Below are 24,244 nucleotides of genomic sequence, written 5' to 3'. Positions count from 1 at the left end.
ACACTGTTTACAAACTTGAAATAACTAAACTAAAATAATTTGAGTAGATTAGCCAAGAAACTGTTGTTAAGGTTCGTGTAGTATATGTATGGATAAACCTAAAATTATGGATCTGAGTGTCCTGTGGAGGCTTATGTGTAGTAAACAGCACTGAAAACCTGAATGCTAATAATCAAACTTCCATTCCTTAACTGAGTTTTGTATTTAAAGTGATATTTAGAATCTTAGTTTCAAGGAACTTTAAAGAAACTTCTGGACCTATAATAGTTAACTTGCCAAGTGAAAAATAGTGAAATGAGGTTATAACATTGAAATTCAGTATAGGGTTGTATCTTTTTATCACTACTGAGTTAATTACTCTCTTAACCTATAACTAATTTGAAATATTTACACACAGAAGTGCTATAATGCCAGCCTGAATCCATTCCTTAGGTCTCCCTTTGGTCAAAACTGCTAGATAAAAGGATTTTCTAAGTATTGTCAGCTTTCTTGGATGCCTGACTTGTATCTGACTAAAATTCTACTCTCTATTGAATGATGTCTATTGCATTTCCAGGGTAGTAGTTTGGGAGTGGTGGCAGGGCTGGTTGCTTTTTTGGTTTGGTGTATTGTTTTTTTGGTTTGGTGTATTCTTTTGGAGGGTTTTGGGTTTATAATGCTTTTTTAAAAATTAGTCATTTGACAGTCATCTCACTGCAGCCGAGTGGCAGATAACTTAAAAGATTATTTCTAAGTGAGAATATGACCAGCCATTTGATGGTGAGTGTAATTAAGCAAGAATATTTGCAGCATGGATCTGGTTCTCTAATAATGTAACTGCTAATGTAATAGTAATAAAAATAACTGTGATATTATATTTTTAATATGACACTGTTTAATAAAGAAAATGACTTATTTTGCATTTGTATTATTTAGAAGTGGTATACTTAAGAGTTTATTGCTTTTAAAAAGTAGAAAATAATCGAAATTATTAAAATACCTCATTTACCTTTTAGTCTTCTCACAGTAACCCTGCTTTGTTACATCAGTCATAATATTCCTGGCAATAAGCATTTCTGGAAATGAGTCTTTAAGCATGCCTATAATACCTATAACTCACGCAGCTATATTCTTTTTTTTCTTTTTTTTTCTTTTTTTTTTTTGTTCTTTAAGAGAAGCTGTTGTTTTAGGGAGCACCGACTTCCTAGAAGATGATATAGAAAAAATTGTAGAAGAATTGGGAAAAGAATACAAAGGCAATGCTTACCATTTGATGCATAAAAACTGCAACCACTTTTCTTCGGCTTTATCAGAGGTAAGTTAAATTTTATTCTAAAAGTTCTTCAAATAAATAACACTAGTATATTTACTGTCCCACTATATTTAATCAATTATTTTTTCTGATTATTTATGTTATGTAATATATGGTATTTTATTTCTTTTATGTGAATATTTCTTTTATATGAGTGACCTTTCCAAAGTTGGTAACTTTAGAGTGAGCACAGTTTTAAACTGTAATTCTGTTCATGACTTTGCAGTGAGTAGAGTGAATACAGTAACGGGTCTCTTCTTATTCTAATTTGTTTCATTACAATCTTATATTTTCACTTAAAAATTAATGCCTAGGGGGTTGGGGAAGAAAAAAACAATAAAAAATTTAAAAAATTAATGCTTAAGTGACTTCTGCTTCTTAGCCACTATGATTTCTCTTTTCCTAAATTTTAGTTGGCAACTTGAAATTTTTCTGGCTCTTATTAATAAGTAATTCATTTCTCCTATCTTGAAATTTTACTCTGCCAGTTTATCACACACACACACTTATTTGCCTTCCCAGTTCTTGAATGCCAAGCAGAAAACCAAAAGTAGATCCAAATTAAAGGTCTTTAAAAAAGGAAATGACGGGAAGAAAGCAAAAGGTTATAAAATAAGGTCTGGAGAATTAAATAGCACTTGAAACAGCTTCCCAGCTTTCTGACCCTTAGCAGATGGTTGCAGAAGCCACATCAGGTACCAGAGAAATTGTGAAATGTGTAAAAGAGAAAATGAGCTGCTGCTTCAGTGACCTCCTCTGCAGAGCTGCTTAGCTACCTGGCCCTTTTCACTGCCCTCATGGCTTCCACAGCATAGGTTTCAAACAGGACTACAGCAGACTGCTGCTGTGCTTCTCCAGTTATTTTTTGAGGACTGACGGCATTAGCATCACATAGGAATTTGTAAGATATACATCATCTCTACCCCACCATAGATGTACTGAATCAGAATCTTCATTTTACCATGATCCCCAGATGATTCATAAAAGTTGGAGAAGCACCCACTAGTCTAGTGGGTGCATTGATACCGCAGAGGTGACCAAGTTGATTTTCAAGGAAGAGACAAGGTAGTTCTAAGCTTTCTTGACCCTAGACATTACATTTGTAGGAAGTGCATTCAAAGATCCGTAGAACGTTAAAATTAGCAAAGGTTTTAGATAGCATCTAATCTAGTCTCCTCATTTTATGGACTAAGTAACAGGCCCTGATTGGGGAAATGACTTACCAAGATTGTGGAGAACTCAGATTAGACCCAGACTGCTTAGTTCAGTGCTTGTTATATTTTATCGTTACTTCTTCTGGTTCCAACTTATCCTCTCTCCGAAATAAATTATTAGCTTTATTGAGCATCTGTAACACCACCTCAGCCCTGGTCTAACCCTAAAACCATATTGGAGTTGAGTGCCTGAAGAGCAATTCTAGATGCCCCTGGAGCCATCTTTTTAGGTCACAGTTTTCATGCTTTCACCCGTGTGAGTGCTGAATTGTTAAAGAAACTGAGACTCAGAAGTTAGGGGACTTAGCCTAGCCAGCTTGTTAGTGACAACTGAGACTAGAATTCTGGATAGTGGAGGAGGTAAGGGGCTATTTTTAGTAAACCTCATATAATCAAGGCAAAAAAATTAACGTTAGGCACTCTTAAAAAGTTATTAAATCTAATGTGCTTCTATGTCTTTGACAACATAGTTTCTACATGTGTCGTATAACCAGTTGCAGATAGAAAACCATAGCTAATTATAAATGATTGTTGATATATGTACTCTTATTCAAAATTGTTCCAAAAGTTCTAAGAAGCATCATAGTTATCATTGCAGATGCTTCTCTACAACAAGGATTAGCAAACCACTACAACCTGCACACCAGTACTAGCCTACCACCTCTTTTTGTATGGCCTGCAAGCTAAAGATGGTTTTTACCTTTTTTTAAATTGGTTTGCTTGTTTATTTATTTATTTTATTTTTGCTGCATTGGGTCTTCGTTGCTGCGTGCGGGCTCTCTCTAGTTGTGGCGAGCGGGGGCTACTCTTCGTTGCCGTGCGCAGTCTTCTCATTGCGGTGGCTTCTCTTGTTGCGGAGCACGGGCTCTAGGTGCGTGGGCTTCAGTAGTTGTGGCTCGTGGGCTCTAGAGCACAGGCTCAGTAGTTGTGGCGCACGGGCTTAGTTGCTCCATGGCATGTGGGATCTTCCTGGACCAGGGCTCGAACCCGTGTTCCCTGCATTGGCAGGCGGATTCTCAACCACTACGCCACCAGGGAAGTCCCGATTTTTACATCTTTAAACCGTTGGGAAAAGGTCAAAAGAAGAATATATAGTTACATGTATAAATTATGTGAAATTCACATTTCAGTATCCATTAAAATCTGACTGGAACACATCCGTACTCATATTTTTAACCTATCATCTTTACTGCTTACAGGCTGCAGCAGCAGAGTTGAGTAATTGTATCAGAAACCAAATGGTCTGCGGAGCCTAAAATATTTACTGTTTGGCTCTTTACAGATAAAGTTTCCCAACCCCTACACTACAGGTCAGATGCATTCGAATCTGATTCAGATTGACTTAAACAATGAGGAAATATTTTATCTCACAAAACAAGAAGTCCAGGATAAGGTGGGCTCCATGTCAGTATGGTCAGTGTCTCAACTGTGTGTCACCAGTGGCCTAAGGTCTTTTTATCTCTCTGAGCTGCCATCCTTAGGGTGTTAGGTTGGCTCTGCCCTCAGGCTAGCTCCCTTTATGGTTTTCAGGTAGTTGCAACAATTTTCGGCACCATATCCTGATACAGCAACATCAAGAGAAAAAAGAAAGCTCTGTCTCTCCCGTTACTTCTCTCTGAGAAACTGAGACTTTCTCCAGAACCTCCCACCCTTCCCAAAGCAGGTCATGTTTCATGGCCAGAATTGGGTCGAATGCCATTTCTAAACCAGTCACTAGCAAGAAGAATGGCATTGCCGTTACTAAATGCCACTGGCCTGAATACCTTCTGTAAATTAATATTTTCAGTGGGAAATTCCAAACCTGAATAAAAGTAGAGAGACTAGTATAATGAGCCTGATATACGTATCGCTTAGCTTCAAAAATTATCAACTCATGGCTAATTTTGTTTCATCCATAAATGCCCACTCTGAAATAACACTGATCCCTAGATTACTTTGAAACAAATCGCAGGTGTTATTTCATTTCAGTTGTAAATAGTTTACTTTGTAGCTCCGAAGATAAAGATTTTTTTAACATAACTACAAATATTATCAACCTAAAAAAAATTAACATGCATTCCTTAATATAATGCAAATATACAATGTTGAAATTTTCCCACTTGTCATAATTTTTTAACAGTTTGTTTGAATCAGGATAAATAAAGGCCAAATACCCTCTTGTTACCATGAGGTTCAGTCCGCATAGGAAAGGTAGGATAGATGTCTTGATTCTTTTCCGTTACTTAACAGTCTTCAAAAAAAAGAATTGATTCCTGTGCTGTGCAGAGAAAAATTAACATAGCAGAGGGCTTTACTGTTAGGAAAGCATATTGTGGAGAGAAGGCCAAGGGTGTGACTGGATAACCTTTTGCTGCTGCTGAAGAGATTAAACATGTGACTCGTGGATCCTCTCAGCCATCTCAGTGGAAATCAGGAATAGAAATGGGATTTTCCAGGAAAGATCTGTAGAGGAACCTCTTATCCAATAGAGTGAATCCCACAGGAGACTCAACATTTTTGACGATGTTATATTAGCAGAAACACTGCCGGCTTGGACTGAAAGAGGACAGAATGAAAGATGACTGTTGGATTCCGAAATTTCACAGGCAGTAAACAGCCTGGCGAAAAAGGGTAATTTCAAGGGCCCAGACGACAGAACTGAGGGCCGCAGAGGATTAGTCCCAGGCCTTGAAACCTAATGGAGGTTGCCCAGTCAGATTTTGAAATTGCTTGGGGGCTTCCCTGGTGGCACAGTGGTTAAGAATCCGCCTGCCAATGCAGGGGACACGGGTTCCATCCCTGGTCTGGGAAGATCCCACATGCCTCGGAGCACCTAAGCCCATGCGCCACGACTACTGAGCCTGCGCTCTAGAGCCCACGAGCCACAACTACTGAGCCTGCATGCTGCAACTACTGAAGCCTGCACCTAGAGCCCATGCTCCACAACAAGAGAAGCCACCGCAGTGAGAAGCCCGCACAACGCAACGAAGAGTAGCCCCCGCTCACTGCAACTAGAGAAAGCCTGTGCGCAGCAACGAAGACCCAGTGCAGCCAAAAATAAATAATAAAATAAATTTATAAAAGGAAATTGCTTGGGACTAATGATTCCTTTCTTCCTTCCGTGTTCTCCCTTTTAGAATGGGAATGTCTATAACTTACTCTGTGCCGGTCCACCATTATATTTGGGAGGCATCCTACACACACTTTGTTTTTTTAACTTAACATTGTACCATGGAGTTTATTCTGTAACAGTATATAGAGATAGTCCTCACTTCTTTTCACAGCTAAATAGTCCTTGTTTGTGCCAAAATGTATTCAGTCAGTTTGCTATTAATGACATTTGGATTATTTTTAGCCTACAAAAAAGTGCTGTAATGAATAACCCTGTGCATACCTTTTTTTCATATTTTTGCCAGTGTGTCTCTGGAATAAATTCCTAGAAAGAGGGATTACCAAGGTGAAGCTTAAATGCAAAAGTAACTTTGTTATATGAATCACATATTTTTTGACCGCTACCTACAGTAAGAAATATATTTTACATCATGATCCAGATATGTACACATAACTAAAACAAGTGTCACAATTTCCCTAGTATCTACAGTCTATTTCATTTTAAGAATTCAAGTTAAAATGCTAAAGCTACTAATGGATCTTGACTCAAAGTTTAAAAGACATTGGCTTGATCACGGATCTGCACACTTTTTCTGAAAGGGCCACATAGTAAATATTTTAGGCCTGTGGACTATTCTTGGACCCCACTCGGCCATGGTAGCCCAAGAATTGTAGGCCATAAAAAAAAAATGAGGGGGCATGGCTGTGTTGCAATAAAATTTTACCTATAAAAACAGGTGGCTTTAGTTTACAGACCTCTGTTTTAAGTTAATCAAGCCGCCTGCAGGTGTTGGGATGAAGTCAGCTTCCTGTGAAGCACATTGATGTATGGAGGAAGGCAGGTGACTGAATGAAACCAGGGTTTAGGAAGGAGAATGAAGAGAATAGCTGCTGGATAGTCAGCAGTGGCTCATTACATTAACCTTGCTATTCCTAGTCACCGCTCTGTGGCAACCTTCAAATATACGTATATCCCCAATTATGTCTTGGGTGTAAAATATAATGTAATACTTGTTTGCCTGTGTTTTTTAGAATAGACAGATAGGAACGGTATAATATAAGGGCATTGCTAGCTTTCCCCCAGATCTAATTCATGCACATTCTTCAGGTATTTTTAAGTACTGTCTACCTCTCTTTGATTACAGGCCGGGTAATCAAAAATGATCAAAACATGCCACTCTCCCTCCATTGAGACCACTGCCTAGCCCTGTAGTTAAGACAGAGACATAGTATTTAAATGTAGCCCTTAAGGCATAGGGCTAAACCTTTAGGGAGAAAAGTTATATTGCTTGATGACAGGTGCCAGCTTATTTACATTTTAGCTAATTTTTGGATGTAAGATACTTTGAAACCAACTAAGCTAAAGTAGATGGTACTTCCAGATCATAAGTATAATGATTATAATCTTTGACATGATTGGAGGCAAAAACACCACAGGGACAATAAAGCGTGGATTAGTTAACCCTAGTTTTGACTGCAGAAGGAAAGGAGGGTAATAAAGAGTAAAGTTAGTATTATAAAAGACCTAGTTCTTATTATTTGCAGTTGGGAAAAGAGGGGGCTTACAAGTCCTAAGAACAGGATAAGGATGAGAAGTGCCTGGAGCTTCTGTTACTTGAATAGTATCTTGTATTAACAAGTCTTCTATGTGTTCAAAGTACTTCTACATGCTACTCAAAGCAGTTACAAAGACCAAAGAAAGAAAGGAGCCAAATGGAATTAGCTTGATTTTATAGATGTAAAAAGTAAGCAACTTAACAAAGTTCTTCAGAAGGGAAGGGATGGAGCTGACAGTAGGGGGACCCCAGGCTTCCGAGTTAGGGAGCTGCTTGTCATCAAAGGCCGGAAGTAACAGCACCAAAGGCTAATGCGCAGTGGCCTTTTTGTATATCCGCCTCCCTCCCCGACCCTCCCCTCCTTGGCAGCTGACCAGATAACCCTAACCTCTCACGTAATACTACACTCTTTCTCCTGTAGATTCTTTGTGGGAAAGAGATTCCTCGCTGGATCAATCGGCTTGCCTACTTCAGCTCCTGTATACCCTTTCTCCAGAGTTGCCTCCCAAAGGAGTGGCTCACTCCCGCAGCCCTGCAGTCTAGCGTCAGCCAAGAGCTCCAGGACGAACTGGAGGAAGCGGAGGATGCTGCAGCCTCCGCTTCCATGGCCAGCACTGCCGCAGGCTCCAGACCCGGGCGCCACACTAAACTGTAAATGTCTCCAAAGTCACGCATTCAGAACTGTCTCTGGCAGTTGAATATCACTAGAGAAGAGTAAAAGAATAAATGTCCTCTGGATATTTTGTATGCAAAGATGGCTCTCCCCCAAATCCCAGTTTTTCAGCTCAGGATTATATTTGTAATCAAAAAAAAAAAATCACTTGGCGCAGGAGGGAGAACTTTGTATGAAGCTGCCCTCTGTCTTTTTTACCCACTTGTAAATTTGGATTTACTTCTGTTTTATATAAGCTCTGTTAAGTTATGTTTACAGTATTTTGTATCGCTGTTTACAAATCTTGCATGGACTCCTGCCACCATGAAAGAAGAAAACCTTCATGTCTTCAGAAATTAGGCAGGTAATCTTTGTACACTTCTGACAATTGCCCGAGCTTCGGCATAAATAATAGGCACACAAGAAGGTACTTACACAGTTACAGTCACCGTCACCTGCTTAAGAATTGTCTTTTAGGTTTGTGTTTGTTTTTGTTACCATTTTGGTACCAGGGTGCACAGAGGTGAAGGAGCACACACAGCCCTGAGGGCTTGGGACCTCGATCTGCGTGAGAGGCGCCCGACCCTGGGCACCCAGCACTCCCTCCACTCCAAGTGGTACATCTCCTGAGGTTCCCACCGAACGGTGGCTTTCATCCCAAATATCTGGCCACCTCCACGGGGTGGTATACTCTCGTGTCAGTCTGGCTTTGATGCCTCTGATTCTGTAAGTAAGATGTTTTTCGTTAAAGGTATTCTTACTAGTAACAAGTGTTTTTGCACATGTGTTGGGGGCTTCATTTTTATTTTAATATATATTGCTATCCTCCCTGCAGAGGATTTTGTTTGTGGGGCAGGAATATCCTAAGTGGTAGCCTTCTGAGTAGCAGTGTGAGTTGACATTCAACTGCTTTTAAGTCTTCAGGCTACCTTTTATACCACACCTTGAAAACTAGAGTCTAAAGTAACACTCTCCAAAAAGTTAATACTTTGATATTTTAAACATTTTATGTACCATACCAGAAAGAGTATGTTGCAGTTTGTTAGTTTGTTATGGGAGTAGTTTCACCTCATTATAGAAAGCTTAGTCTCATTGACCTCTTGTGGAAAACTCATATTTATGTGTCTTATTCATGTTTTTCTTTCTCTCAAATGTATGTCTCTTACATAACCTACTCGAAGAATGAAATTGTCACCACAGATAAGTCCTCATTAGCAAGGAATCTGTCTGCTCAAGTCTACTCCCAGTTTGACCCTTGGATGTAAGAGCCAAGTCATTACATGTCAAATTCAATTTTTCTGCCTTAAGAATGAATGTTCTACATAAAATATTGGATGCAGTGTATAAATTATCCAAGGCAGTGACTTCAGCTTTATATATATATATATATATATCATTAGTTTTAAAATCATCTACTTTTATTTAAACTTCTAGATTGGATTGTTTGCTATTGCTCTTTGTAAGGATACATATCTTTCAGTACACTACATTTTTAACTTTTCCATAAGCTGATTTTGAATCATTTTATCAAATTAAGCACACCCTGTTCATAGGGAAAATAAACCTTGGGTTTGACCTGAGGAAAATGAAGCCACTTAACCTAATTTATGCTTTTGACTGTTCTGTTGCTGGAGAGGAAAGCTTTTACAAATTATTCTCAGTTCTTTTAGCGGGGGGGGGGCGGGCAGAGCACTTGTTTTAAGAGATGTGACAGAAAGGAATCTATGATCTTTATGAAAAGTTGACCTGATTCAGGTCTAAAAATGAGATTTAGAATAAAATGTGAAGACTCTTGACAGTGAATCAGTTCACTCAAAGAGTCCTATCACTAAAACCCAGGTTAGTGAAAAATGTTTGATGCCATTCGCTTGGGATTTTTTGTTTTTAATTGGTGGATTCCAGTTTTTTCTAATCCATTCAAATAGACATGAGTTTAAATCTGTGCTACGGACACACGTGAAGGAGTGGCCATTATTTAGGCACTTCTTGGCGAGTAGCCAGGAGCCTTCCACCTTTGCTTATCCAGAATCCAGCGCCTCAGCACACAGATGATTATATTGTTATTTTGTTGTACTGACTTTCATCTGCAGCATTTGGAGTTTAAAAATAGTGTTAAGGTCCTAGTAAAAATAAATAATGGCCCTGAGGCCAGTTATCGTAGAACCACCAGATAAAATTCTGGACGTGAGATTGCTTGCAGTCTAATGGTACTTGAGGTTGAGAAATAAATGTCTTTACTTTAGAAAATCTCATTTAAGTCAGTTTGTCCACTACAGTTCAAAATTGAGGGTGAATTCAGTTAACTAGCATTTCACCAGCTTTCCCTTGGAGGAAAAGAATCTTGTTCTCAACCCGATCTCTGTTAAGAAAAATCCTATATAAAAAATCCAGTCATTAAGATACATGTGATATGATGGCATCAGATATTCTCTTCGTAGTTGTAACCAAGTGAAACACATTTCTCATTGTGGGTTGGACAGTAATATAGTGTTAAGAGGGTCAGAAGCTGCTGGTTTCTACTGTTTGTTTTCAGTGCCCTTGGGTTTTGTTTTTCCTTTGTTTCAACCCTAAGAAAGGGGCATCAGCTTTGGAAAGTGTGGCCTGTGGAATGGTAGAAGGCAGTGATACAGCAGTAAAGAGAGCCTCCACTTGATGCCTGAAATCCAGCCCACTATTGTTCTGACCCACAGCAATAGTGCAAGTTACCTTCACCAGCATTTGTACATAGCAGGGAATTCTGGTTTTCACCAATTGATAGCATTGTGTGTGTGAGGAGATTCAACCCTACAGACGGCTGCGGGACTCTATATCCATGGCTTCTTTCCATCACAAAACGGGTAGAAACTCATTCACTGCTTCAGGGTTCTAATCTGTGTGTCTTCTAATGGGTCCATTTCTATAAGATACTCTGTAATTTTGATACATGCTGTGTTTTCTTTCAGTGACTAAGTTTAAAAGGCTTGGATTTTGTCCAGCAAGCTGGCCAAACTGCCATTGTACCCCTTTCCTTCAGTATGGTTTAGAGTGCAGCTCAGTCATTAGACTTTCATTGTCTACTCAGTCAATACACATCTTCACTGTTTGAAAGGTGTTACAGCTGTTCAAGAATCTTCATGAACCTGAGGATAATTTCTTGTGAAGTTGAATGCAAATGTACTGTCATTCATAGTGTTTATATAAAAAAAAAAATACCAGGAATCTTCACTTTTGCTACCTTGATATAGCATTGGGCTATCATGTTAACATTGAAATACATCAATTTATTAAAAAATACTTTTATAAGAAATGTTTTGTAGTGCTTTTTGACCTCCAGGAGACTGCAAATGTTATATATTTGTGTTGGGGAGGGGTACTTTTGTTTGATATTTTTTATTTTTATACAGTTTTAAAGGTTACATTCCATTTACAGTTATTACAGAATATTGGCTTTATTCCCTGTGTTGTACAGTAGGTCCTTGTAGTCTGTCTCACGCCCAATAGGGAGATTATTTTTGAAACCCAAGAATCCCATCTGCTCTGCAGAAATATAGTCCGCCCTTCTCCATCATACATTTCTCTTGTGTTTGCATGTACATTTACTCCCATGTATTCCCCTCAAGCTCAGGTCCACGGGCCAAGTCCTTAACTGTCAGAGAGCATAACCACACCTGTTCCAGGCAGCAGTGCCAGCCCCAGCTTCTGGAGGATGGAGACAAGGCTGGGAAGGGAGAACGTGCCCTCTTCTCTCCGCCAGGAGAGCAGGAGAGAGACCTGCAGGGGAATTGCCCCCACTGCTCGTGCACACACACTTCCCATCTAGAAGCATCAAGCAAGCAGGAGCCTGGGTGACTGCGCACCTCGTTTTCTACTAACCTAGTCTGCTTTGCACCTCCAACCTGACCCTTCCCCCGTCTCCATTGGCCTTTTGGTACCTAGCCAAGTAATATTTCCCTCCACAAACTCAAAAGACCTCTCTTGGATTAAGTATTATTAAAAAATAGGGCTTCCCTGGTGGCGCAGTGGTTGAGAGTCCGCCTGCCGATGCAGGGGACGCAGGTTTGTGCCCCGGTCCGGGAAGATCCCACATGCCGCGGAGCGGCTGGGCCCGTGAGCCATGGCCGCTGAGCCTGCGCGTCCGGAGCCTGTGCTGCGCAACGGGAGAGGCCACAGCAGTGAGAGGCCCGCGTACCGTAAAATTAATAATAATGGAGGGGCTTCCCTGGTGGCGCAGTGGTTAAGAATCTGCCTGTCAATGCAGTGGACACGGGTTCGAGCCCGGGTTCGAGCCCGGGTCCGGGAAGATCCCACATACCGTGGAACAACTAAGCCCGAGCACCACAGCTACTGAGCCTGTGCTCTAGAGCTCGCAAGCAACAACTATTGAAGCCCGCGTGCCTAGAGCCCGTTCTCCGCAACAAGAGACTCCACCGCAGTGGGAAGCCTGCGCACTGCAATGAAGAGGGATCCCCTCTCACCGCAACTAGAGAAAGCCCGCATGCAGCAGTGAAGATCCAACGCATCCAAAAATAAATAAATTTTAAAAAATTTAAAAAAATAATAATGGAGGTCATTTGTGGTCTGTCAATGCCTGTCCACTCTCTGCTAAGTAGGAATGATCTACAACTCATTTGTTCTCAAGGACAGGAGCCGAAAGGGAATTTTTCCCCTAGTCTACATAGGTTTTTGATAGACTATAACAAGTTGATCACCAACTCAAATCTGGTAAAGCAACTGGTTTTACCTGTAGAAAGGATACCAAATACACTGAGGGACAATGGTTTTTTCTTTCCCATTATTATCTGCTCCTGAAGTTCTCCTTATCACCGAGATACGGACCTTGTTCTAAGTGTGCAGAAGTCCACGCTAATAAAGATGAGTGGCTCCATGCTATGCATTCCAAGAGGTAGATTAGAGGCAGGCAGCTGCTTATTTCCTTCTGGATTCTAAACCCAGAGAACTGCTGAGTCCTCTCAAGCTTGTCCCTTTGATCCTTTCCCCCAAAAGGAAAATCCTCCCAAAGAGGATCATACCTTGTTCCTACACTGGGAAGTGTGAAGAGCCCATCTTGTCAAGGCCAAGGGAAAAGCGAAGGTTAAGCGGGGCCTCCTCTCGATCCCAACGTGGTGCGGGAGGCATTCATTTCCAAAGGCTAGATGGGCGCACCTGTGCCCTGCAGCCCTGCCCTCACTGGGAGGGCTTTGTGGACCCAATCAAGAATGTACCACCCCCGGGCTGTTGAGGAGTGGCGTAGAGCCGTCTACATTGATCTCCCTGACCCCGGGACCCCTTCACTCAGGAAGAAGTGCCTGATTCTACGAAACACTCATGGCCTTCGTGGGCCTCAGTTAGGGGAGCCATTGACCACCAGGCTGTATCCTTCACACCCCTAACTCCCAGTGATTAGTGGGATTTAGTGCCTGGGCAACCTTCAGGTGCTTCTGAAGCTGCAGCCATGCAGAGGAAGCCACAGGCCTCACCAGGCTGTCCTTATAGCCTTGCAGGCAGGTGGACTCAGGGATAAAGTTACCAAAGTCACTAAGCCAGACTCCACAGGGGGAGGGTGGGAGGCCTGCTCTACTCATTCCACACTGGAAAAGGAATATGCATTGGACAGGGCAGTGAAAAAATTAGACAAGGAAAAGCCATTCGGTCTACCTAGGACCCTCAGTCTTGGTGGCCAGTAATTATCCACCCAAATAGGGACTGGGATTTTCAGATTACAAAACGGAAAAAAGAAAAGCTAAGGGGAGCTAGGGCAGCCAGCTTGGCCCTAATCAAAGATAGAAGAAGACTCCTGTACCTTCCTCTCCCACTGGCGTCAATGAGTGGCCACCACAGAGCTGCCCTCGCAGGCAGCTGACACACCACAGAAGGCCAGTATGCCCACGAATACGAAAAGGTGTCACGTTGAGTCTGGAAAGGCAGTGGGTTTTGTGGACAGGACAAAGGGGAAAGGAAAGTCCTCCTACAGTGCCCCTGCTGTGTGCTCCTTGGGCATTTAATTATCACCACAGCCTATGACGTTATTCCTGCTTTACACCAAAGGAGTTTAGTGGTTAGTAACCCAAGAACACACAGACAACATAAGGAAAACCCATATTTGAACCTAGCCAGTTGCAAGGCTTCTACTCTTTCCACCTAAGTACACTGCTTTCCTGCAGTGGAGAACCCGGGTCCAGTCCAGACCCACTGAGTCAGAATCAGAATATTAACAAAACCTCCAGGCAATTCACCTGTACAGTAAGGGTTCAGAAGTACTGCTCTTGCCCATAGGACTCTATTCTGCATGGTTCCAGCCTACTCTGCCCATAGAAATCAGAATTTCCTCGATGAGGTGACTGTCAGGCAGCCTGGACTCATGAATGTCTGAAGGACCCGGTAGCTGAATCTTCTCCAAAATTCAATAGAGGTGTGGTTGGATTTTCTGGATTTTTCCTGGGTTTGACCGAATCCATATAAATTATTCAAGGAGTACTCTAATAAATGTGAAAGATAAACTTGAACCCTCTGGGTTTACTTCAAGGAATGGTTACCTAGAAGTCCCTGATCCATGCACTAAGGATTCTGGACCGTAGTTTGAACTGATTATCCACCTTCCTGTGAGAGACCACCAGGGCTACACCCATCACGCGGCCATCCCTGCTGTTTTGCTTTAGATCACCAGAAGTTTCCGTGCCCAAATCCTCATCCCCAGCTACTCTGGGCATGCTCTCATTTGGCCAGCTCTCTCTCTCTCATCCTTACTGGCCCACCTTCCAATGTACCCTCTGGAACTTCCCGTCTGTGACAGGAAAATGCCCAATAGCCTCCACTTTTTCAAATGCTTCTTGACCTCTCTGCTTTATGTGAAACCCAGCCGTCCCCTGTGGTGCTCTCTCCCTCGGGGTATGTGCCCTCGGTCTCCCATGCTTCTTTGCTTCCAAACCTCCGGCTCCACTGAAACCGTGCTACCGAGTGCTACCAGCTGCTGCCTCGTGGCTCTCTTCTGCTCTCCCTCGCCTCCTCTGTCTTCCTCTCCACCTTCTTCCTGTCATCAGTGACTCTGCATTCATGCAGGTGACCCATCCAATACCCTAGCCCAGCGTTTCTCAGCTGAGGCTCTATTGCCATCAGGGTAGGACGATCCTTTGTGCTAGACAGTCCTGCCCATTACAAGACATGTGGCATCTCTACACTCTGTCCACTAATTAGCAGCGTTTTTCCCGCTCCACAGTCGTGGCCACGTTAAGCATCCCCACACATATTGCCCCCAGGAGGTAGGCAGCCCTATCCTGGCTTGAGAACTACCATCACTGTCTCAGGCTCCTGATCTCCTCACTTGCACCAGGCACGCAGACCTTGGACTTGTCATCACCAGTAACGGCGCCTCTGCTAAAATCTTCATTTCAAGTAATCTCTGACCACTAGCTTCCCAGCTCCCCTGAGTACCCAACACACTGAGGCAAGTCTTTGACCTCATTAAGATCCCAAAGCCACTAAGTTCAGCACTGGTTTTACTAATATCACTCCCTCCCCCATCTTTCATTTTTCTCCTCACTCAGCCTAAATTCCACGGTCAGTAATTAAACTGTTTCCGTCTCTGGATCCTCCACTTCTGTGCCCTTTTCTCGCTTCATCTCATGGCCTGGCCAACCCAGCCCTGTTCAGACCCAGACCTCTCTGTGCCTGATCCGCTGAATGTTGCTAGGGTGAACTCACACGACTGGGCTGACCAGTTTTATCTTAATGTTCCCGTCTCTCAGCACCACACGCGGTTTCTTGCAGGTCCCTTGTAAGCCTGCTTGCTGCTCTCCTGGATGACACTTCAGACTTTATCTCTTCAAACCTCCCACGCGTTCCCCACACGCATTTCAGTTGAGAACTTCACTTTATGCTTCATTGAAAACACAGACAATTTAGGCAGCTGACCTCTGTAATGGAGGAAAATACCCGGTTCTCCCTCCCTTGTGTTTCTCCCTTACTGTCACACAGAACACTTCACTTGGGACACTTCTTCACCAGATGTGTGGGGATTTTCCCTACACCAAGCAATTCTCCATGACACCAGCTGGTTGGCCTACAACTTAATTCTGACGCTATCTACCTGGAGATGACATCAGATCCCACAGGTTAAGCGCTCAGTCCCACAAGACTGCCCCCCACTTCAGATGCCAATTGCTAGTAGTACGGCCCCAGGTTACCCACAATTTCTGTCCAGCTTGGGTACAAATCGGAGGTTCCCAGGTTTGAGTCTGATTTGCTAGAGAGGCTCACAGAACTCAGGGCAACGCTTCCATTTAACAGTTTATTAAAGGATATGATTTAAAAAATACAAGTGGGGCTTCCCTGGTGGCGCAGTGGTTGAGAGTCAGCCTGCTGATGCAGGGGACACGGGTTCATGCCCCGGTCCGGGAAGATCCCACATGCCGCGGAGCGGCTGGGTCCGTGAGCCATGGCCGCTGAGCCTGCGCGTCCGGAGCCTGTGCTCTGCAAGGCGAGGTCTGAGAGCGTCCTGGGCACAGGAGCCTCTGTCTCCATGGAGTTGGGGTGCATCACCCTCCTGGTCTGCGGATGTGTTCAGCCACCTGGAAACTCTCCAAACCTCATACTACTGGGATTTTATGGAGGCTTCTTCACGCAGTGATGATCAATTATTAACTCAATTTTCAGCCCTTCTCACCCTTCTAGAGAAGTGGAGGGAAGGGGGTGTGGGGAATCGGAGGGTGGTAAAAATTCCAAGCCTCTAATTGTAGCTTAGTCTTTCTGGAGACCAGGAGCCATCAGGCACCCACCCAGAGTGGCCTCAATAGAACAAAGGTTCCCCTGGTGCTTGTATCACTTAGGAATTTACAAGGAAGAGTTCTAGGAGCTCTGTGCTTGGAATTGGGGCCAAAGACCAAGACATACATTTACTATTATCTCACAGCTTCCAATTTTTCAACCTACATACTCATTGGAGCTCGTACCCAGAGTCACTGTCTGTGTTACAATGGGAAAACGTCCTTACTATTTTCAAAAGCCAAGCCTTCCTTTGTCACTGGATCCCACCCTCTCTCATCTCTGAAGGACTTGCTCCCACATTATTCCTTCTCTCCTTCAAAACGCCAGCTTCCCTTTCTCCACTGCATCATTCCTGTGAGCATAAGACATGTTCCATGGTTTCTCAGCCACAACCGAAAACCCAAGACAAACCTTCCCTTCACTCCCTCATCCCAAGCAGGGCAACATTTCCCGATTTCACTCCACAACAAAAGTTCATGCACTTTCATGTCCCATTCACTCTTATAAACAACACTTTGGTTTACATATATACGTGTCATACGTATATACACACACACATATATATGAAAGAATATATAGGATGTATATGTACAGTCTGAAAAATAATAAAACGAACACCTCCTGTACCCACCACCCAATACCCAGACTAAAAAGTAGAACCTGAGAAGGACCTCAGAAGCACCATCTCCCTCCCCAGTCACTTCCTCCTCTCCCCACCACTGCTATCCCGAACTCTGTGTAAATCATTCCTTTGCTTTTTCTTTTTAATGGTTTTTTAATACCCACATATGCATCCCAAGATAGTATAATTATTTGCTTATACCTATTTCAAAACTTTTTATGAATGGAATCATTTAGTATATATTCCCTTGTGATTTAAAAAATTTCTACATACTGTGGAATTCCCTGGTAGTCCAGTGGTTAGGACTCTGCACTTCCACTGCAGGGGGCCCGGGTTTGATCCCTGGTTGGGGAACTAAGATCCCACAAGGTGCATGGCATGGCCCAAAAAAATTAAAAATTCTACGTATTTCTTTAATTCATGCATGTTTACGTGTACAGTTATAGTTCATTTTCACTGCTGTATTCTTCTGTACAACTACACCACAGTTTTATTTATATATTCGACTTTTAACGGACATTTGGCCTGTTTCAATTTATGGCTATGAATATCGTAAGGCATACCTTCTGCTGCAGATGGAAGGGTTCTTCTGGGGGTGGAGTTGTGAGGCTGGAGGGAAGATGGGAGGGTTTCTGCTTCTCTGGGAGAGGAGCCGCAAAGTTGGAGGGAATGTACACATCCAACTTTATTAATTTTTAGAGAAAAACAATGTATTCCTCTTACTGCACTTTCATTAAATAAAATCCTATTCAGCCTCCTCTCCATCTGCTAGTCAAACAGAGCTCCACAGGCTATTTTCTTATAATGTCATATAATGAAATTTCAGAGCCTGGGCCTGAAAAGCATTTTTTTCATTACTCAGAGGTGAGTGCTGTTCCCTGCTCCCACACAACCACTGGGAGGACAATACTCAACATCACAAAAGTGGTTCAAAGAATCTGCTTGACAGGTGAGAATGTAGGGGATCGGCTGCCTCGTGTCGGAGGGGAAGGGGGTGAGCCCGGAGGAGCCAGGGCTTGCGAAGGTGTGAGTGGGTCCAGCAGAAGGAGACAGTGTTTGAGTCCATCGTCAAGTTCAGCCTGGCCTTAGCCGTTGCAGGAGGCGTGGCAAATTCTGCCTTGTATAATACAGATGCTGGGCACAGAGGCATCCTATCACCTTTGACCCGTTCTGTGGAGTGCAGGACATTGTTGTAGGAAAAGGGACTCACTTTCTCATCCCTTGGGTACAGAAACCAATTATCTTTGTTTACTGCCCTCCAGCACGTAACGTGCCAGTAATCACTGGAAGCAAAGATTTACAGAATGTCAACATCACCCTGCGCATCGTCTTCCAGCCGGTTACTAGCCACTTCCCCGAATCTTCACCAGCATCAGAGAAGACTCTGATGAGCACATGCTGCCGTCCATCACTACAGAGATCCTCAGATCCGTGGTGGCTCACTTTGATGCTGGAGAACTTATCACCAGAGAGAGCTGGTCTCCAGACAGGTGAGCAATGACCTCACGGAGCGAGCAGCCACCTTTAGGCTCATCCTGGATGACATAACCCTTGACACATCTGACCTTCGGAAGGGAGTTCCCAGAAGTGGTGGAAGCCAAATAGATGGCTCAGCAGGAAGCAGAGGAGCCAGATTTGTGATGGAAAAGGCTGAGCCTCAGAAGCAGCAGCCGTCATCTCTGCGGAGGGCGATTTCAAGGCAGCAGAGCTGATAGCCAACTCACTTGCCCCTGCAGGCGACCGCCTGATTGAGCTGCGCAAGTTGGAGGCCTCGGAGGACATCGCGTACCAGCCCGCCGGGCAGTCAGTGCTCTTCCAGCTGCCCCAGTGAGGCCCACACCTCCTGGGGCCATCTGGACCACAGCCCTGATGATTCTCAACATCACCTTCCCTCTTCCACCCCAGAAATCACTGTGAAACTTCATGATTGGAGTAAAGTGAAGGAAATAAAAGTAAAATCACTTCAGATCTCTAACTACTCTATCATAGAAAAAAAAAAAAAGGAACCTGCTTTTTGGTTCAAAACTTTTAACGGAATGTGTCCTGTTCTCCCATGTAAAGTGGACACATGTGACTCTTCATCGCTATTGGCAACTCAGAGCAGCAGGGTCTTGTTCGACTCCTATGACTTTAGAAATTGTTGCCACATCCTGTGAAAATAACCACCATGTGAAAATAACCTCCAAAGAAACCAATATGTGGTTGCTTGTCTCAATTCACTGACTTAATTATAATGTTATAATAAATTGTCTCAGTATTCCTAAAAGTTATAGATACTTGAAAAAAACTTCTCTTACAGATCAGAAGAGGATCATGGCACTTTTCTCTTACATGCATCATGGAAAAATCAAAGCCCCTGCTAGATATATTATAATATTTAACAAATCATCTGAAAGTCCTTGTATCATCTTGTCAACACTGGGTAATCAAAATTGTTTTCCAAGGTAGCTGTAACACTCTCCAATCCCACCAGCAGAAGATTTTCGTTCCCATTACTCCACACCCTTGCCTAGACTTGATATTGACTAACTCCTTAATGTTTGCCAGTCTGGTAGGCATAAATTGGCATCTAGCTGCACGTCTAATTTGCATTTTCCTGGCTATTAATAAGAGTAAGAATCTTTCTATGTTTCTGGGCCTTTTTTTTTTTTCTGTGAAATGTCTGTCCTATCTTTAGCCTGTTTTTCTGTTAGGTTATTTATCTTTTTCTTACAGATTTGTAGAAAATAGTTACACATTCTGCCTACTCTTCTTTGACAATTCTTTGTGTTACAAATATTTTCTCCCAGTTTGTTATTTGTCTTTTCACTGTCTTTAAAGTGTGTTTCTTGTTTGTTTGTTTGGTTGGTTGGTTGTTTTGGGCCATGCCGTGGCAGTGGAAGCATGGAGTATCAACCACTAGACCACCAGGGAAGTCCTAAAGTATGTTTTGATAAACAAGTTCGTTTTAAAGTAGTCAGTAATATCAGTATTTTTCTCTTTGGTAAATATTTTTTTAATCCTAAGAAATCCCTCTCTCCGCCTGAATTGGAAAGATATTCTCCTACGTTTTCTTCTCAATATTTCAATCTTTGCTTTTTGTATTTAAGAATTTAATCCAACCAGAATTGATTGTGTGTGTGTGTGTGTGTGTGCGAGTTATCTATTTCTTTTTTTCCATATAGGTAACTATTTGCCCTAACACAATACGTTGAATAGTCTACCCTTTACCCACTGACCTACAAGTTCCATTTCCATTAATCAAGTTTCCACATATATGTGAATCTGTTTCTGGGCTCTCTAGTTCCATTGGTCTATTTACTGTCTCCAGACTAATGATACACTGTCTTAATTACTAAGGCTTTATAATAACTCTCAATATGTGGTAAAGTAAGCTTCCCCATCTTCTTCGAGAAGTTATTTGGTTATTCTTGACCCTTTACTCTTCCATGTATATTTTGGAATCAACTTCTCAAGTTACATACCCACACACAAATCCTATTGGAATTGCATTGAATTAATTTATCAATTTGTAAAGAACCAATATCTTTATGATATTGTCTTTATCCAAAAACATGATCCATCACTCCATGTATACTGACCTTCAGTGTCCTTCAATAAAGTTTTATAATTTTCTCCATAAAGGGCTCTCATGTATTTTGTTAGCTATATCCCTACGTTCCTTATATCTTTTTCTTGCTAGTGTAAATGATATCTTTTATTTCTTAATTATATTTTTCGGACTCATTGTTCCTCATATGTAAAAATGCCATTGACTTTTTCATTTTTTTAGAAAAATGATAGATGTTATTTTTTTAAACAGATTTGAATTAATAGAAAAATTGATCAGAACAAAGAGTTCTCATATACCACCTCTCACACACACACTTTCCCCTACCATTAACATCTTACGTTAGTGTGGCACATTTATGAATTGATGAACCAGTTAATACATTATTATTAACTAAAGTCCATTTATATTAGGGCTCACTCTTGTGCTATTATACAGTTCTATGGGTTTTAGCAAATGCATAATGTCACATATCCACCACTGAAGCATCATACAGAATAATTTTACTGCCTCAAAAGACCCACGTGAAAAAAACAAAAGACCCATGTGCTCCACTTATTATTTTTCCCACCCCCCTAATCCCTAAACCACTGGTGTTTTTACTGTTTCTCTATTTTTGTCTTTCCCAGAATGTCATGCAGTTGGAATCATACAATATGTAGTCTTTTCAGACTTGGTTTCTTTCACTTAGCAATATGTATTTAAGGTTCCTCCATGTCTTACCATGGCTTGATACCTCTTTTTTTTTTTTCTGAATAATATTCACTGTATGGATGTACCATAGTTTGTTTTTCCATTCACCTACTGAAAAACATCTTGGTGGCTTACAAGTTTTGGCAATTATAAATAAAGCTACTATAAACATTCATGTGCAGGTTTTCGTGTGGACTTAAGTTTTCAAATCCTTTGGGTTCATACCAAGATACGTGATTGCTGGATTATATGTTTAGCTCTGTAAGAAATTGCCAAGCTCTCCAAAGTGGCTGTACCATTTTGCATTCCCACCAGCAATAAGTGAGAGTTCCTGTTGCTCCACATCCTCGTAAGTGCTTGGCATTGTCAGTATTTTGGATTTTGACCATTCAAAGAGATGTACAGTGGTATCTCAATATTTTAATTTGCAATTCCCTAATGACATAGGATGCTGAACATCTCTTTAATGCTTATTTGCCATCTGGATATCTTGTTTGATGAGGTAACTGTTCAGATCTTTGCTCACTTTTTAATTGGGCTATTTGTTTTCTTATTGTTGAGTTTTAAGAGTACTTTGTATATTTTAAATAACAGTCCTTCAGCAGATATTTGTTTTGCAAATATTTTCTCCTACCTGTGACTGCAATTGTTTTTTATAGGTAAAGTTTTTTCCAGCAATTTTGCAAAACTCTCTTGTTAGTTTTAATTATATATTTGAGATTCTTTGGAGTTTTTTACATAGTCAACTATATCATCTGCAAATCATGATAGTTCTGTTTCTTCCTTTCAAACCCATATAATTTTAATGTTGTCTGTTATTTATTTATCTCTATGCCTTTGGTTAAGACCTCCCATGCAATGTTTCCTTGATCTTAAATGAAAGTTTTTGGCCTTTCAAGTTTTTGTCAAGTTTTGCTTCATGTACTTTGAAGCTCTATTATTGGGTGCCTAGACATTTAGAATTATGTTCTTAATGAATTGACCCCTTTATTATTATGAAAATCTCTTTCTTTATCCCTGGTTATATTCCTTGCTCTGAAGTCTACTTTGGTATTAATATAACCACTCTTTCTTATGATGTTTTTTATCTTTTTCCATCCTTTTATATTTTCAATCTGTGTATCATTATATTTAAAGTGGGTGTTTTTTTTAAACCTACAGCATATAATTGAATCTTGCATTTTTATCCCAGTGTGACAATCTCTTAGATTGGAGCTCTTGGACTTTTGCGTGGAATGCAGTTATCAATATGGTTCCGTCTAAATCTACCACTTAGCTTTTTTTTTTTTTTTTTTTTTTACCATTTGTCCTGTGTTTTGTTTCTTTATTCCTTTTTCCTAACTTCTTTTGGATTTATTTAGCACAGTTTAGTATTCCATTTTATCTACTTTATTAGCAATCTGTCTTCGGGGTTTTTTTAAAATTATTTTTCTAGGGCGGTTTTAGGTTCATATGTCTTTGGGTTTTGTTTTGTTCTGTTTCTAGTGGTTGCTCATGGTTCACAACTTGCATCATTACCTCATCACTGTCTACACTCAACTAGTATTATCCCACTTCACATATATTGTTAGAACCTTAAAACAGTATACTTCAATTTTTTCTCTCCCGTTCTCTGTGCTAGTTTTCATACATTTTAGTTCTATGTATGTTATAAACCACACAATACTTTGTCATTGTTTTTGCTTTAAAATGGTTACCTTTTAAAGAAACTTTTAAATGACAAAAAATATTTTAAATCTACCCACATATTTACCATTTCCAGTGTTCTTTGTATAGATCCAAGTTTTCATCTGGCATCATTTTCCTTTCACATGAAGAATTCCTTTAATGTTTCCTGTGATACAGTGGTTTTCTTGTAGTTTTCAAAAATTTCAAAAATGTTACTCATTATGTCTTCAACTACTTTTTCTGCAGTGCTTCCCCTCACCTCACCCTTTCTCTTCTCCTTCTGAAACTCCAATTACACATATGTTAGAATGCTTTGATATTGTCACACGGCCAAATGCGCTGATCTTTTTCCTAGTCTTTTTTTCTCTGTGTGCTTTACTGCAAATAGTTTCTATTCTATTACTGTGTGTTGATGTTGATTGATATTTTCTTCTGCAGTGCTTAATCTGCTATAAATCCCAATAAGTGAAATTTTTATGTAGTATATTATATGTTTTAGTCTCCAGAAATCTTCCATCTCTCCTCATTCTGTTCACGTTTTCCTTTAAATCCTTGAGCATATTTATAATAATTATATTAAAGTTCTTATTTGCTACTTCTATCATAGCTTTCATTTCTGGTTTGTTTGTTTTTAAATTCTGTCTGTTTTTATTGACTGATTTTTCTTTTGGTTGTGGGTCACATTCTTCTGCTTATTGGTATACATAATATTTTTTGATTGAATGTTCTATGTTTCAAATGTTACATTGCTGAGTGTCTGTATTTTAAAGGATGTTGAGGGGTTTTTTTCTGGCTGGCAATTAAATAACTTGCAGATCAGTTTGATCTTTCCGAGGCTTGTTTGTAAGCTTTTATGGCTGGTTCGTAGTAGCCCATGCTCTAGGGGTGGCTTAGCCCTCCTATTAAGGTGTGACTCTTCGGGTCTCACTATGGAGTACCCCAGATGATTAAAAAGACCTTTCGAGTCTGACTGGTCAGACTCTGTCCTGTGGAGCTCTGGGAATTGTTTAGCTTAAAGCTTCCAGGTCATTCTTTGCCCAGATTCATGGAGTTTCACCCACTTCTTTGTCACTTAGTATCAAGCAAAGTCTCAAGGTGACCCCTATGGAGAATGCTGGATCTCTTTTCTCTACGTAACTATATCCTCTCTAGAACTCTGTCCCACAACT

At 41.2% G+C, this 24,244-nt stretch overlaps 1 protein-coding gene and 1 pseudogene across 2 annotated transcripts in view; both read left to right on the top strand.

Moving 5' to 3' along the window:
- The window catches only part of DESI2 (desumoylating isopeptidase 2), a 41,804-nt gene extending 30,747 nt beyond the window's left edge, over positions 1 to 11,057 (top strand). Inside the window, exons 4-5 of the mRNA XM_082678075.1 lie at positions 1,153 to 1,294; positions 7,573 to 11,057. Coding sequence (XP_082534201.1) covers positions 1,153 to 1,294; positions 7,573 to 7,806 — 376 coding nt within the window. The 3' untranslated portion in view covers positions 7,807 to 11,057. The remainder of the gene's footprint in view (positions 1 to 1,152; positions 1,295 to 7,572) is intronic.
- Positions 11,058 to 17,707: 6,650 nt separating this feature from the next.
- LOC309820015 (prohibitin 1-like) lies at positions 17,708 to 18,995 on the top strand (annotated as a pseudogene). The gene is made up of 2 exons: positions 17,708 to 17,716; positions 18,208 to 18,995. The product of its transcript is annotated as a prohibitin 1-like (transcript).
- The last annotated feature ends 5,249 nt before the right edge of the window (positions 18,996 to 24,244 follow it).

This window comes from Grampus griseus (assembly GCF_964374135.1).
Source record: "Grampus griseus genome assembly, chromosome: 1".
Taxonomy (NCBI): Eukaryota; Metazoa; Chordata; class Mammalia; order Artiodactyla; family Delphinidae; genus Grampus; species Grampus griseus.
This window is presented reverse-complemented; position numbering and strand designations above follow the sequence as displayed.